Source organism: Lynx canadensis, chromosome B1 (assembly GCF_007474595.2).
Source record: "Lynx canadensis isolate LIC74 chromosome B1, mLynCan4.pri.v2, whole genome shotgun sequence".
In the NCBI taxonomy this organism is placed as follows: domain Eukaryota; kingdom Metazoa; phylum Chordata; class Mammalia; order Carnivora; family Felidae; genus Lynx; species Lynx canadensis.
In genome coordinates, this window is record NC_044306.2 from 60,226,150 (window position 1) to 60,242,903 (window position 16,754).

Sequence of the window (16,754 nt, forward strand, 5' to 3'; positions counted from 1 at the left end):
ATAACATAGAGATAAGGTATAAAGCATAAAACTAAAATGAACACCCATGGACTCAGGATCTACGTGCTCCTCTTCTATTTTATTCCCTTGCTTCTCCCCTTTCCCCCGGTGGCAATTATCCAAAATTTTGTGTTTTTAATGCTCCTTTAAAAAATATAATATTGTAAAGTCACTTTTTATATTTGCTGCTTTTGATTTTATGAAAAGTTTCCATAGTTTCCAGAATGTTGTTTTTTGCTGTTTTGTTTTCTCTTTTGCACTCAACGCTGTTGCCCCTAAGTTTCATTCATATTGTCATGTGAAACTCAATTTTATTTTTATTACTTCATAATATTTCAGAGTGTGAATATAAAAAACCCATTGATCTATTCTCCTATTAAAAACTGTTTGTGTTTTTTTCTAGTCTTTACTGTTACAAACAGGGCTGCTGCAAATTTCTGGTATACATGTCCAGCATTTTCCCTTGAATGTAAATCTTCTGGATTTTTGCAGGCAAAACTGTCTTCTGGATCATAATGGAATAAGAATATCCAAGAACTCTTTTTTTAAATTATTTATTTATTTTGGGAGAGAGAGAGAGAGCAAGTTGGGAGAAGGCTGAGAGAGAGGGTAAGAGAGAATCCCAAACAGGCTCTGAACCATCACCACAGAGCCCGATGGCAGGCTCAAACTCATGAACCATGAGATCATGACCTGGGCTAAAATCAAGAATCTGATGCTTAACCGACTGAGCCACCCAGGTGCCCCAAGAATATTCCAAAACTCTTAATAATAAAAGAGCTTCCCAAGCTACTACCATATTATTTTAGAAAGTAGTTTTACTGATTAATATATTAGATTTCCTGTTAACCCCATACAGTTTTCAAAAAATAAGCAGACATCAAAAGCTATTGGCTTGTTTACTTCCTCCTCCTCTGTCTCCTCTTCTTCCTCCTCCTCCTCACCCTCCTCCTTACCCTCCTCTTCATCCCCTTCCTCCTTCTCCTCCCCTTCCTCATTCTCTTCCTCTTTCTCTTTTTTTTTTTAAATTTTTTTTTTCAACGTTTATTTATTTTTGGGACAGAGAGAGACAGAGCATGAACGGGGGAGGGGCAGAGAGAGAGGGAGACACAGAATCAGAAACAGGCTCCAGGCTCCGAGCCATCAGCCCAGAGCCCGACGCGGGCTTGAACTCACGGACCGCGAGATCGTGACCTGGCTGAAGTCGGACGCTTAACCGACTGCGCCACCCAGGCGCCCCTCTTCCTCTTTCTCTTACTTCTCCTCCTCGTCCTCCTCCTCCCCTTCTCCTCCTCCTCCTCCTTCTTCGTCTTCCTCTTCTTCCTCTTCTTTTTCTTCCTTCTCCTCCTCCTTTCCCTCCACCTCCTCCTCTTCCTTCTCTTCATTCCCTTTCTTCTGTTTCTTCTCCTTCTCCTTTCTTCTTCCTCCTCCCTCTCCTCCTCCTCCTTCTTCTTTATTTTTCCTTCTTCATCTCCTTCCTCCCCTCCTGCTCCTCCTCCTCCTCATTGTCGTCTTCTTTCTTTCTTTCTTTCTTTCTTTCTTTCTTTCCTTCTTTCTTCCTCCTCCTCCTCCCCCTCCTCCTTCTTTTCCTTCTCTTTCTTCTCATTCTCCTTCTCCTTTTCCTTCTCCTCCTTCTTCTCTTATCCCCCTACATCTTTCTCCCTTTCCTTTTTATTCTGGTAATTGTGTTCTAACAATTGTTAGAGTTGTTCAATTGAACTCTTCTCTTAAACAAGACACCAGTTCTCTGATACTCTCTTTACAAGGTATCTCCTGTACAAATTAGGATAATGAAAAAAATTTTAATTAGCTTTTATTTCCTAGTGAGTCTTGTTATTATTCTACTGGTTAGAAGGTTGAAATTGCCAAGAGTATGCTGTGAGGTTAACAGTGTTCATAGGTACTATTATCTAGGTGTACTTAGGACAGCAACAAACCAGTGTGTATGAAAGACACCCTCTTCCTTCACCATGAAGAGTATGCTTCAAAAATGTTGATTAAGGAAAAGAACTACAAAGCACAATATAAGAAAGCATTACCTTCCTTTATACATAAATAACAGTAAAAGTTGTATTTCTTTAGGTCATTCTGCGCACAATTGGTATCAATCACACTCAGGCTCCTGTGCTGTGGTCAAAGATATTTGATAACCAAGGAAGAAGAATGCCACTTAATGCTTATGCACTTGATTTCTATAAACATGGTTCCTTGACAGGACTAGTCCAGGACAACAGGTATGTTTTGTCTATCTTCACCTATCCCCCCACTCTCTCTTGCTCTTTAATCATTTCTACTTCTACCTTTATTTCTGTCTCCATGTCTGCATTCATGTCTGTGTCTACATCTTTCTCTTTCATTTCTACCTCTACCTTTGGTTCTATTTATGTATCCATCTTTGCGTTGCTATCTAACGGATGAACCTAATGAATTTTAGGCAAAGCCTTTTACAATTTTAAGTATAGGCTAATCATGCTAAATATACTGGAATTTTTTTCCTGTAGATTAATGGCAAGAGGGAATAACAAACTCTGTGTTATTTTTGTGGTTTACCAACATACTTTTGGGACTTAGGCTGACTCACTTGACCTAAGGATGTACACTACAGATATAAATATTTATGCATACTCACAGATGTGTTTTTACTTATTACTATCCTATTTTATTCATCATGAGATATTTTAAAACTGAAAAATAATAACAAACAGTGCCATGCTCACCATTATCTGAGAGAAGTATATAAAAAGGTATGTAACTCACACATCTGAGGACTGAGCACATGACAGTTGTGTTAGCTCTTTGGCAGGGAATACATTTTCAAAAACAGTAAGGAGGGGTAAACCATCTTGGATTTACCTGGGAGAAGAAAAATTGGCCCAGACATTGAGCAGGTGGATGTGGGAGGAGCATTCTGTCATACCAGTCAGTAATTCAATAGCATTTTATATAAAATTCTGAACAGTATATATTGAATTAAAGTATTTAAAACTCCAGACACTTGAGAAATGTTGATCAACTTTTTTATATTTCATAGATCACTCATGCAGATGTATTTTATTATATTTTTAAAGTTTTTATTTTGATCACTTGGTGCTTATCACAACAGGTGCACTCCTTAATCCCATCACTTATTTCACCCATCCCTGCACCCCCACCCCCTCTGATAACATCTGCTTGTTCTCTATAGTTAAGAGTCTGCTTCTTTATTTGCCTCTATCTCTCTTTTTCCCTATGCTTATTTGTTTTGTTATTAAATTACTCAGATGAGTAAAATCATGTGGTATTTGTCTTTCTCTGGATGACTTATTTCACTTAGTATTCTACTCTTGAGCTCCACCCATGTCATCACAAATGGCATTTTTAATTCTTTTTTATGGCTGAATAATGTTCCATTATATATATATATATATATATATATATATATATATATATATATATATAATGTTCCATTTTATATATATATATATATATATATATAAACCACTTCTTTATCCATTCATCAGTTGATGGACACCTGGGCTGTTTCCATATCTTGGCTATTGTAAATAATACTGCTATAAACATAGGAGTGCATGTATCCCTTTGAATTAGTGTTTTTGTATGCTTTGGATAAATACCCAGTAAAGCAGTTGCTGCATTGCAGGGTAGTTCTACTTTTAACGTTTTGAGGAGCTTCCATACAGTTTTCCACAGTGGCTGCATCAGTTCATACTCCCACCAACAGTGTAAGAAGCTTCCCTTTTTTTCACATCCTTGACAACACTTGTTTTTTGTGCTTTTGATTGTAGCCCTTCTGACAGGTGTGAGGTTATATCCCATTGTAGTTTTGATTTGCATTTCCCTGATGGCAAGGGATGATGAGCATCTCCTCATTTGTCTTTTGGCCATCTGTATGTCCTCCTTGGAGAAATGTCCGTTATGTCTTCTGCCATTTTTAATTGGATGTGTGTGTGTGTGTGTGTGTGTGTGTGTGTGTGTGTGAGTTGATTTTTGTAAGTTCTTTATATATTTTGGATACAATCCATTATGGGATATGTCATCTGCAAATATCTTCTCCCATTTTATAGGTTGCCTTTTAGTTTTGTTGATTCCTTCACTGTGCAAAAACTACTTTTTTTTTTTTTAAGTAGGCTTCATGTCCAGTGTGGGGTTTGATCTCATGACCGTGAGATCAAAAGTGTCACACTCTACTGACTGAGCCATCCAGACACCCTGAAGCTACTTATTTTTGACGTAGTGCTAATGATTTATGTTTGTTTTTGTTTCCCTTGCCTCAGGGGACCTATCTAGAAAAAAGTTGCTATGGCCAATGGCAAAGAAGTTATTGCTTGTGTTCTCTTCTGGGATTTTTATGGTTTCAGGTCTCACATTTAGGTCTTTAATCCATCTTGAATTTACTTTTGTATATGGTGTAAGAAAGTTTTCCAGTTTCGTTCTTCTGCATATTGCTGTCTAGTTTTCCCAACATCATTTGTTATCCATTTGTTGAGGAGACCATTGTTTTTCCATTGGATATTCTTTCCTGCTTTGTTGAAGACTAATTGATCATATAATTGTGGATTTATTGATGGGATTTCTATTCTGTTCTATTGATCTACTTTTGTACCAGTACCATACTGTGTTGATTACCACAGCTTTGTAATATAACCTGAAGTCTGGAATTATGATGCCTCTAGTTTTGCTTTTCTTTTTCAAGTTTGCTTTGGCTATTCAGGGTCTCTCATGGTTCCATACTAATTTCAGGATTGTCTGTTCTAACTCTGTTAAAATGCTGGTGGTATTTTGATAGGGATTTCTTTAAATGTTTAGCTTACTTTGGGTAGTAAAGACATTTTAACAATATGTGTTTTTCCAATCCACAAGTATGGAATGTCTTTCCACTTCTTTGTGTCATCTTCAATTTCTTTCATTAACATTTTATAGTTTTCAGAATACAGGTCTTTTACCTCTTTGGTTATGTTTATTTCTAGGTATCTTATTGTTTTCTGGTGCAATTCTAAATGGGGTTGATTTATTAATTTCTCTTTCTGCTGCTTCCTCCCTGTGTATAGAAATGCAACAGATTTCTTTCTGTACGGTGATTTTACTGAATTCATTTATCAGCTCTAGCTGTTTTTTAGTGGAATCTTTCTGGGTTTCTATATATAGTGTCATACGATCTACAAATAGTGAAAGTTTTACTCCTTCCATACCAATTTGTATGCCTTTTGTTTATTTTCGTTGTCTGATTGCTGTGGATAGGACTTCCAGGACTATATTGAATAAAAGCGGTGAAAGTGGACATTCTGTCTTGTTCCTGACCATAGAGGACAAGCTCTCAGTTTTTCCCTTTTGAGGATGTTAGCTGTGGGTTTTTCCTAAATAGACTTTATTATGTTGAGGTACGTTCCCTCTAAACCTACTTTGTTCAGGGTTTTTATTATGAATGGATATTGTACTTTGTCAAATGCTTTTTTTGTGTGTCTATTGAAATGATCATATGGTTCTTATTCTTTCTCTTATTGATGTGATATGTCATATGGTTGATTTATAAATATTGAACCACACTTGCAACTCAGGAATAAATCCCACTTGATTGTGGTTAATGGTTTTTTATTTTTTTATTTTTTTTTCATGGTGAAAAATTCTTTAATGTATTGTTTTTTTTATATATTTTTTTACATTTATTTATTTTTTAATCTTAAAATTTTATTATTTATTTTTAATATGAAATTTATTTTAAATGTATTGTTGGATTTAGTTTGCTGGTAGTTGTTGAAGTTTTTTTTGATCCATATTAATTAGAGATATTGGCCTTTTTTTTGTGGTGTCTCTACTTGTTTTTGGTATGACAATAATGCTGGCCTCATAGAGTGAATTTAGGAGTTTTCCTTACTCTTGCATTTTTTTGGAATAGTTTGAGATGAATAGGTTTTAACTCTTCTTTAAATTTTTGGTACAATTTGCCTGTGAAGACATCTGGTATTGGACTTTGGTTTGTTGGGAGTTTTTTAATCACTGATTTAATTTTGTTGTTGGTAGTCAGTCTGCTTATATTTTCTGTTTCTTCCTGTTTTGGTTTTGGTAAGTTTCATGTTTCTAGGAATTTATTCATTTCCTCTAGGTTGTCTAATTTGCTGGCATATAGTTTTTCATAATATACTGTTATAATTATTTGTATTTTTGTTAGTGTTGGTTTTTATTTCTCCCCGCTCATTTGTGATTTTATTAGTTGTGTCCTTTCTCCTTTTTTTGATAAGTCTGGAGAGTGATTTATCAATTTTATTCATTTTTTTCAAAGACCCAGCTTCTGATTTCATTGACCTATTTTTTTTTTTTTTTTAGTTTCTATATCATTTATTTATGCTCTAATCTTTATTATATCCATCCTTCTGCTGGCTTTAGGTTTTACTTATTGTTCTTTTTTTTTAACTCCTTTGAGTGTAAGATTAGTTTTTTGTTTTTTGGTTTTTTTATTTGAGATTTTTCTTTCTTCTTGAGTAGGCCTGTTTTTCTATAAACTTCCCTCTTAGGACTGCTTTCGCTGCATCCCAAAGGTTTTAGACCTTTGTATTTTCATTTTCATTTGTTTCCATGTATTTTTTATTTCTTCTTTGATTTCCTATTTGACACATTCAGTGTGTAGTAGTATGTTAGTTAACCTCCATCTCTTTGCGGTCATTGCAAATTTTTTCTTGTGGTTTATTTCTAGTTTCATAACATTGTGGTCAGAAAAGATGTATGGTACGATTTAATCTTTTTTGAATTAGTTGAGGCTTGTTTTATGGCCTAATACATGACCTATTCTCCAGAATGTTCCATGTGTACTTGAAAGGAATGTGTATTCTGATGTTTTAGGATAGAATGTTCTAGATATATCTGTTAGGTTCAGCTGATCCAGTGCGTAATTCAAAGCCATTATTTCCTTGCCAATTTTCTGTTTAGTTGATCTGTCCATTGATGTAAGTGGGGTGTTAATGCCCCCTACTCTTATTGTGTTGTTATCAATTAATTCCTTTATGTTCATTATTAACTGTTTTATGTATTTGGGTGCTTTACTTCTTGTTACAGTCTTTGTTTTAAAGTTGAGTTTGATGGGGCGCCTGGGTGGCGCAGTCGGTTAAGCATCCGACTTCAGCCAGGTCACGATCTTGCTGTCCGTGAGTTCGAGCCCCGCGTCAGGCTCTGGGCTGATGGCTCGGAGCCTGGAGCCTGTTTCCGATTCTGTGTCTCCCTCTCTCTCTGCCCCTCCCCCATTCATGCTCTGTCTCTCTCTGTCCCAAAAATAAATAAAAAACGTTGAAAAAAAAAAACTTAAAATAAAAAAAAAATAAAGTTGAGTTTGTTCATTGTAAGTATTGCTACTCTGGCTTTCTTTTGATATTCATTTGTATGATAAATGTCCATCCTCTCACTTTCAATCTGCAGGTATCTTCAGGACTAAAAATACTCTTATAAGCAGTGTATAGATGAGTCTTTTTCTAAAAAAAATCCATTCTGTCACCCTGTGTCATTGATTCAAGTATTTAGTCCATTTACATTCAGTGTAATTATTGATAGATATATATTTATTGATATTTTATTACTTGTTTTGTGGTTCTTTCTGAAAATTTTCTCTGGTTCTTTCTTGTCATTTTCTTTTTCATGATTTGATGGATTTCTTTAGTGATATATTTGGCTTTCTTTCTCTTTATTATTTGCATATTAATTAGTGGTTTTGATTTTTGGTTACCATTAGGTTATATCTTCTGAATATAGCCATCTATCTTAAGTAGATGGTCAGTTAATTTGAACCCATTCTTTACTCCTCTCCTCCCCATGTTTTAGGTACATGGTGTCTTATTTTCATACTTTAATTTTGTGAGTTCTTTGGCTGGTATTTTACAAAAAAGATTCATTTATACTGATTTTGTGTTTCCCACCTTCATACTGTCAATTTTGGTGTTTCATTTTTCCTTAGCATCCTCTTTAATATTTCTTGGAGGGCTGGTTTAGTGGTCATGAACTGCTTTAGTTTTTGTCTAGGAAACTCTTTATTTCTTCTTCTATTTTGAATGATAGACTTGCTGGATAGAGTATCCTTGACTACAGATTTTTCCTATTCAGCATTTTGAATATATCATGCCACTCCCTTCTTGCTTGGAAAGTTTCTGCTGAAAAAGACCCTGATAGCCTAATGGGATTTCCCTTGTATGTAACTGTCTTATTTTGTTTTGCTGCTTTTAAATTGTTTTCCTTATCACTATATTTTGCCATTTTAGTTGTGTCTTGGTGTTTATCTGCTTTTGTTGATTTTGTTGGGAGTTCTTTGTGCCTCTTGGATCTGGATATCTATTTCATTCCCCTGATTAGGGAGGTTTTCAGCTATTATTTCTTTAAATAAATCATTTGTCTCCTTTTCTTTCTCCTGGGACTTCTATAATATGAATATTTTTATGTTTGATAGAGTCACTGAGTTCCCCAAGTCTGTTCTTGTTTTGCATAATTCTTTTTTTTCTTTTGTTCAGCTTGATTACTTTCTAATACTGTGTTTTCTAGGTCATTAATTTGTTCCTCTGCTTCTTCCATCCTGCTGTTCATTCCATCATGCATGTTTGTGTTTTTGTTTATTGAGCCCTTTATCTCTGATATATTATAACTTATCTCTGTGTTAAGGTTCTCACTCATGTCTTCCATTCTTAAGTCCAATGGGTATCTTTAGGATCATTTCTTTAAATTCTCTATCAGACATGTTACTTATATCTGTTTCAAGGCCATGGCCTTGTCCTGTTCTTTAATTTGGGACAAATTCCTCTCTCTTCTCATTTTGTCTAAGTCTCTGTGCCTGCTCTATGTTAGGAAACTCAGCTACTTCCCCTGTTTTTTACGGTAATGGCCTTATGTAGAAGAGCTCCTATGTTGGTAGACATGGTATAGGCACAGGTTTGGGCTGGTCTTCTTTGGGAGGGTACCTGCAGCACTGGGACTGAGGCAAGAATGACTGGGAAGGGTGGTTCCAACAGAGTGTGTGTGGGGATGAGGCTTGGTGTGAGCAAGTTAGGTAGCGATTGTCAGCTGTTAGCATGGTGCTGGTTCCTGCAGGTGGCCCTGTGCGTATGCTGAGGGATGGGGGAGGAAATTATGCTGGCCAGTTTCTTTGTTCCCAGAGGGGTCTCTTGTGAACACTGCCTCTCTGAAACATACTCTGAGAAGAGCAAATAACCTCCCCACTGTGTGCCGCAGCCACTCTTCAGGTAGTTCTTTTCATGCTGTGCATCTGTGGGCTGTTTGCCCTGTCTTCTCTCCAAGAGCAGCCTCGATGCTTTTGGGCTCTATCTGTGCCACACCTACTGACCTTTAAAACTTCAGGCTTTATTTAGGCCCTGCTGGTTGTAAGAACTCATGAAATTTGGACCATCTCTTTTTCCAAGCCAGTTGGTATGGGGAAACATCTCCTTGTACAATCCCCTATGTGCTAGTCTGTCTCTTGCCCTTCTCCATGCCTGTGGCTCCCTCCCCATTGCAGCAGCCACAGTATGTTTCTCTCCCAAACCATGTCTCTGTGCTTCTTACCTTTTTTGATGTGGCCTCTTGTCTACCTTTAGTTGTGGAATTTGTTTTGTCAGTCTTCAGGTTGATTCTGGTGTATTTAGGATGTTTTGATAGTTATCTAGTTGTATTCATGGGATGAAGCAGGCTTCGGGTCTTCCTACCCTGCTGCCTTCTTCCCCCTCGGATGTATTTCTGATCATTTTTAAAAATATTTTTAAATATTTAAATATTTTTAAAAATATGACTCATTGTCATGAATAAAAGTAGTTGTGACATTAGTAAATAGTCTGATTCTTCCCTTTTGATTCTCCAGCCCCCATTCACTCTTCTGAGCTTAACTTTCCTACTTTGGTTTTCTCCTGAAATGGTCAGTCTCCTATGCGTATTGTACTTGTGATATTTGAATTCATAATTATCACTCCTGTTGATTGAATTATCCTTTAGGATTGTGGCATTCTAATAAACATGTCTTGACAGATGAAAGTAATCTCTTATTGACAAAGCCAAAATTTCAGTATCAAATAAGTTCTTTAATGTTTTTATACTATTAATTTTCAAAATGATATTTTGTTTAGGATGAATGAAGGAACTGCTTATGAGTTGTTGAAAGATTTTGCACTCACCATTCGATCTATCAGGTATGTTATATACTTTAAGTATTGATTTCATATTTTCCAAATTTTTAATGGTAATTAAATTGAGTTTGTTGACCTCATACTTTTTTTAAGTTTATTTAATTTGAGAGAGAGAGTGCTTGAGCATGAGTAGGGGAGGAGCAGAGAGAGAAGGAGAGAGAGAATCCCAAGCAGGCTTTGCATTGTCAGTGCAGAGCCCATGCAGGGCTCAGACTCATGAACCATGAGATCGCCATCTGAGCTGAAATCAAGAGTCAGATCCTTAACTGACTGAGCCACCCAGGCACCCCTGTTGACCTTATACTTAGAAGTGACACTGAGCTTCTTTGATGTCATGCCTTTCAACTCCCCAAACAATTTGCAGAGCTTCTCTTCAACACCCTGTTGCACTGGTTCTATAATAGAATTAATTCCAAAGCCCATTTGACGTAAGGTTTAATTCAGACCAGAACCCTAGCCTCAGGCACTGCATAATAGAACGATATTCCAAAACCTCAGGAATTCCTAGATGCTAGTATTCTGTTTTCATAACCAGTGTTTGTCAGATACATGATACTTCACAGGGCCTCTTAGGGCTCCATTGGTCCCTGGTTATATATCAATTTACATATTCTGGATTCTCTTGCTTTATACAGTGTTTTGCCCAGGCTTCATCTGACACTAATCTCTCATATTGGCTTCCTGTTTTCATCTTTAACAGAGCTCTGTGGGGACCCAAACAATTCCAAACTTTATATGGATACCCCCATCCTAAGGCTCTATTAGAAGATCCATCCTTAAGCCCATCATGTATTTCCTGGTTAAATATACATCTTCCTAAAGCCTCTGTTCTGCATGTACCTTAATACTTTATGGGTTTTCCCTTTTCTGTCACTTGCTTTAAAAATTATATTTCTTCACATATATGAATACATGTAATTTGCCATGAATCTCTTCATCTTCATGAAGTTGTTGCTAATTAGGTCATTGTTTTTTATTTTTTTGATACAAGATTAGTTAGACCTGTTTGGATGTTGTATACAGAGAATGAAACTATGAGGATGCTAGAGCAGAGGGAACTGCTCTAGTTTCTTGAGTATCTCTATGTAGTGTATTTCTTGAGTAGCTCATAGTTATTCAAGAACATCTGAAGAAACTCCAGAGACTTTGGAGCTGTCTCAAAATCTGATCCTAGAAATATCATTCATTTTTTTTCTTTAAAAATTATTGAAACATTACTGATTTGAGGAATATGTTTAAGCATTTAAGATAGAGATAATCATTAAATCTATCCCTTCTTTAAACATAATCTTACAGTGTAGTGTGAGGAAACTTACTTGTAGATATTAAAAAGGTAATAAGTGCTAGGGTGACAGATAAGGGGGCAACTAACTTGACCTTGGATTCAGAGAAAGATTTTCAAATGAAGTAATTTTTTTCACTAAGTCTTAAGGTATATTAAGGGGGAAGAGGAAATAGTGTTTTCAAAGTACAGAAATGAGAAAGGGCCTGATATGTCAGGTATTGGCTTCGATCTCACTATAGTGGCATGGGGAATATGGGAGTTGTGATAGGGATGGGGGAAGATGCTGAGTTGCTTAAAGGAGCTTTAAAGACAATTTGGATACATTGAGAAGGGTCTTAATTCTCATATTATGGAGTCTGGGCTTAATATTTTGAATTATGTGTAGACAGTGCATAGACATGAGTATGATAATGGGTCTATGGTTTATATGTGTGACAGAGATGTGTATGGCTTATGTATGTGGCAGAAACTCAAAGGCTATAACAGCCATGCAGGTGAAAGTGGGTGTGGGTCTGAATTAAGGACATAGAACTAATGATGATTAGAGAAGTATTTATGATATAGTATTCAAAGAAACTGTCAATAAAGGCCATGTAGTTGGTGAAGATAACAAGGTTTCTATTTTAGTTAATGATACATAAGAAACATAGAGGTGAGGGTGAGGTTGGAGGAGGACTAAGAACCAAAAATAGTGAGTTAGAATTTATATATGTCACATAATATCTGTGGGAAATCATTCAAGAGGAAATGGCGGTGTCATAATTATAGGTCTGTAACTAGGAGGAAATTCAGTGTTACAGATACAGATCTGGTCATTGTTTGTATTAGGTCAATGAAGACACTAGGAAAAATTCTGGAACTCTAGTGAAACCAAGGTAATAGAAATTACAATAGGTTGATAAAATGTCAGATCCTGATTATGTTCAGCACTTTATCACTGCAGCTGCACGGTTCATTTGTGGATTTCCTCTCTCCTTTCTTTTCACCTGCATATTCATTTCTTATTGCTGCTATAACAAATTACCACAAATTTAGTGGTTTAAACCAACACAAATTTATTATCTTACAGTTCTGGAAGCCTGAAATCCAAAATGGGTCTAACTGGGTTAAAATCAAGATGTTGGCAAAGCTCATTTCTTTCTGGAGGCTTTAGGACAATCTGCTCTATTGTCTTTTCCAGGCTCCAGAGGCTGCTGGCATTATTTTTATCATGGTCCCCTTCCCTCTTCAAAGCCAGCAATGGTGGGGAAAGTCTTACATTGAGATGAGCTCTCTCCTGCCTCCCTCTCCCGCTTACAAGAACCTTTGAGACTATAATGGGCTAACCCAGAAAATCCAGAATAATTTTTCCATCTCAAAGTCACCTGATCAGCAACTTCAATTCCATCTGCAACCTTAATTCTCCATTGCCATGTAAACTAACATGGCCCTAGATTTCTGAGGATTGGAACATAAATATCTCTGGAAGACCATTATTCTATTTATTACACCCTGTTTTTTTCTTTTTAATTTTCTTAGATACCTAGGTAAAGGAAGTAATATTTTGCCCTTCTTAGCGGTAGTTACTTGTGGGTTTCAGTATATATTGGACACGGTAGCCAAAAAAAAAAAAAAAAAAAAAAAATCACAAAATAGCCTCTAAAGAGGTGTATGGAGAAAGGAAGGGAATTTGTGTTGTTGCTTTTGAAGGGAAGAGGGATAGGTTTACATGAAATTTGTTGGCCTTTAAAATCCTCTTGGTAATTGACGTGAAGAGGAACTGTACGGGAACTGTTTTGTTATCTTTATTTTGTTATTTTTTCCATTCAAGTTTTTTTTAAGATAAACATGTTTCTTATCATCATTCTTCATATTTTTCTACCATTTCATCATGTAATGGGATTTTCTTAATTCTTCCCACATGGAAAAAGTCCTTCTTATAGTACTGACTCTCACTAAAATGCTGTGTATTTCCATTTACAGTGTTTCCTTGCGTGAACTATGTGAAAATGAAGATGACAATGTGGTCTTAGCATTTGAACAATTGAGTGAAACCTTTTTTGAAAAACTTAACCAAGTTTAAAAACAAAGACTATCCAGATCACTTAAAATATTTCCGTGGGCATTTTTCAAGTCGTATTTTGTGATCCTCATATTTTTGGTCATAAATACATATATAATGAAGTGGAAGTAACAATTTGGAGTCAGAATTATAATCAAACCCGGCATGTCTTTCATGAGTACCCTTGGAAAAGTTATTTAATGTCTTTGAATCTTGGCTTCTTTATATAGTTGAATAATAATGCCTATGTTTCAGCTAGTTTGTGGATTGATTGAGAAATGTGTAGATTTTGTTTGTGACTGAAGAACAATTTTTACTCTGTGAGGCCTAAACAAATATTACGTTCTCAACATTTTTTGCCTCAATGTCATAATTTATAAAAGTCTATTAAGGCTAGAATAAGCTACTACAGTACGCTGAAGTTGAAATATATTTTCTTTAATTAACTTAAATGTAATCATATGACTTATATATATGGTCTTTAAAATGGTGGCTTGTAGTAAACTTGAACTACTTTTTTAAAAAAATATAAATGAGAGTTCTGGCATGAATCCTGTGATGTTTTAAAACAACACATGGCTTGTGATTTGGCTTGATTTTAATTGTATATAAATGACTGAAAAACTACAAAGAAATAAAATGGGTGTAGTCAACTTACCATTGGTCTCTTTGTGTTAAGTCTATGCATCTTTCAAACTATTTGCACACACATTTACATTTTGTATATAATAAATAGTTCACATATAATCACTTTCACTCCCTAGCCTTAAGCCTCAGATCACAGTTTTAGAAACTATTTTAGACCCTAAACTTGAGTATTTTATCCTCAGAGCAAAAGGTCTGTTCTCTCCTTCTATCCAGATGTCTGACTGAAGATGATCTTTTGTATGAAATTATTTATACATATATTACATTGGTTTAGAAAAACACCTGTGCTTCATTTTGTCTGGAGATAAAAGAGTACTCTGTTACCTGGACATGTCCCATTATTGCATGTGCCATGTTAGGGGTCTCTAGTTTCCTTGGTTTAGACCCATTCACATTATTTAAAACTCACAATGTAACAATTTCTGGACACCAAAATACATAGAAACCAAAGCCGTTTCTATTGACCACTCAATGGTCAGTAGACTACTACTGATCTCTCCTAGAAACACTGATACACAATATTAATAAATTGTCACGTTGGTTTCCACCTCTCACTTGTGGTTTCATAAGTCTGATGAATACATGAAGATTTTTTTTCCATGACTGAACCAAACTGGCTCCCTAAGTTTTAGGGATAGAATAAGATTATTTCCTACAAACTGGCATTCTAGTAAAAGAGGAAGTTATACCTAACCTCTTTAAGGTAGGTCTAATGGTCAGCTTCCTTTGCTTCCTTTTTGACTTTTAGCAATAACTCTAAAAAGTAACATGGAACAACTTTTGAAGAGAGAATTTATATAGGAACTCTGAAAACATTTTATGTTCTATTTTTTGTGATAATGTGAAATTTTTCTTTCTGAGAAATATGTATAGACATCCTGGTAAGATTTACTGGAGAATCATTATTACCACCGTAATTTATTCCCATTTTTTTTCCCATGAGAGGAAAACATCATATTGGCATTAGGTCTATAAAGGGTCTTCTGGAAGAGCCACTTGTAAAAATTTTTATGTTGAGAAAATTATAGACGCAAATGCTGGAAATAATATACCATGCTCACTTCAGCAGCACATACACTGAAACAGGAAGGATACAGAGAAGATTAGCACATGCTCCAGGATGACATGCAAATTTGTGAACTATTCCATATTAAAAATATATGTATATACCTGTGCATATATGGTTAATTCATTTATGACAAAGGAGCCAAGAATAGACAATGGTGAAGGGAACATCTGTACAATAAATGTTGCTGGGGAAAATGGACAGCCACGTGCAAAAGAATGAAACTGGACCAATATCTTACACCATACACAAAAATTAATTCAAAATGGAGTAAAGACATAAAAATAAGATGAATCCATAAAAATCCTTGGAGAAACCTAGGCGAGTTCCTTGGCAACATTGATATTGACAATGATATTTTGGATTTGACACCAAAAGCAAAGGCAACAAAAGCAAAATAAACAGGTGGGACTATATAAAGTTAAAAAGCTTCTGCACAGCAATGTAGACCATCAACAAAATAAAAAGGCAACATGCCAATGAAGAAAAAATATTTGCAAAGGATAAATCAGATAAGGGGTTAATATCCAAAATGTGTAAGGAATTCATGCAACTCAACACCCAAAACCCTCCAAATAATCCAATTAAAATGGGCAGATGACCTGAATAGACATTTATCCAAAGAACACATACAGATGGTCAACAGACACATGAGAAGATGCTAAACATCACTTATCAGCAGGGAAATGCAAATCAAAACTACAAGAGGTATCACCTCATGTCTGGGAAAATGGTTATTCAAGTGTTGGCAGATGCGGAGAATAAGGAACCCTTGTGCACTATTTTGGGAATGGTGCAGCCACTGTGGAAAATACTATGGGAGTCCCTCACAAAATAAAAAACAGAACTACCATATGACCCAGGAATCTCATTTCTGAACATTTATCTGAAGGAAATGAAAATGCTAACTGAAAAAGATATATGCACTCTGATGTTCACTGAAGCATTATTTACAATAACCAAGACATGGATGGAATCTAAGTGTCCATTGATGGATGAATGGATAAGTAAAAATGTGAGATTATATATATATGAATATTATTCAGCTATAAAAATGAATGAGATTTTGTCATTGGCCACAACACGGATGGAACTTCAGGTCAGTCATTATGCTAAGTCAAATAAGTCAGAGAAAGACAAAGACCATATGATCTCACTTATACGTTGAATCTATAAAATAAAACAAAAATTGAACTCATAGCAGTGAAGAGATTGGTTGTTACCAGAAGTGGGAAGTGGGGTGGGTAAAATGGGTAAAGGGGGTAAAAAGTTACAAACTTTCACTTGTAGAATAAGTTATAGGATAGGGGTGCCTGGGTGGCTCAGTTGGTTAGGCATCTGACTTCAGCTCAGGTCATGATCTTGCAGTTTGTGAGTTTGATCCTCGCGTCAGGCTCTGTGCTGACAGCTTGGAGCCTGGAGCTTGCTTCAGACTCTGTGTCTGCCTCCCTCTCTCTGCTCCTCCCCTGCTCACGCTCTGTCTCTCCGAAAATAAATAAACATAAAAAAATAAATCATAGGATCTAATGTAAAGCATGGCGATTATAGTTAATAATGCTGTATTGTATATTT

The 16,754-nt window shown here is 35.8% G+C and overlaps 1 protein-coding gene and 1 non-coding gene across 3 annotated transcripts in view; both read left to right on the forward strand.

The window, feature by feature from the left end:
- Positions 1 to 14,117, forward strand: part of DDX60 (DExD/H-box helicase 60) — a 103,262-nt gene extending 89,145 nt beyond the window's left edge. For both annotated transcript variants that reach the window (XM_030312780.1, XM_030312781.2), the window contains exons 36-38: positions 2,083 to 2,234; positions 10,083 to 10,145; positions 13,390 to 14,117. In XM_030312780.1, the coding sequence (XP_030168640.1) occupies positions 2,083 to 2,234; positions 10,083 to 10,145; positions 13,390 to 13,489 (315 nt within the window). In that variant the 3' untranslated portion in view covers positions 13,490 to 14,117. The remainder of the gene's footprint in view (positions 1 to 2,082; positions 2,235 to 10,082; positions 10,146 to 13,389) is intronic.
- Positions 14,118 to 15,169: 1,052 nt separating this feature from the next.
- On the forward strand, positions 15,170 to 15,271 carry LOC115513187. The gene has a single exon (XR_003968604.1). It is a non-coding gene; the product is annotated as a U6 spliceosomal RNA (small nuclear RNA).
- The last annotated feature ends 1,483 nt before the right edge of the window (positions 15,272 to 16,754 follow it).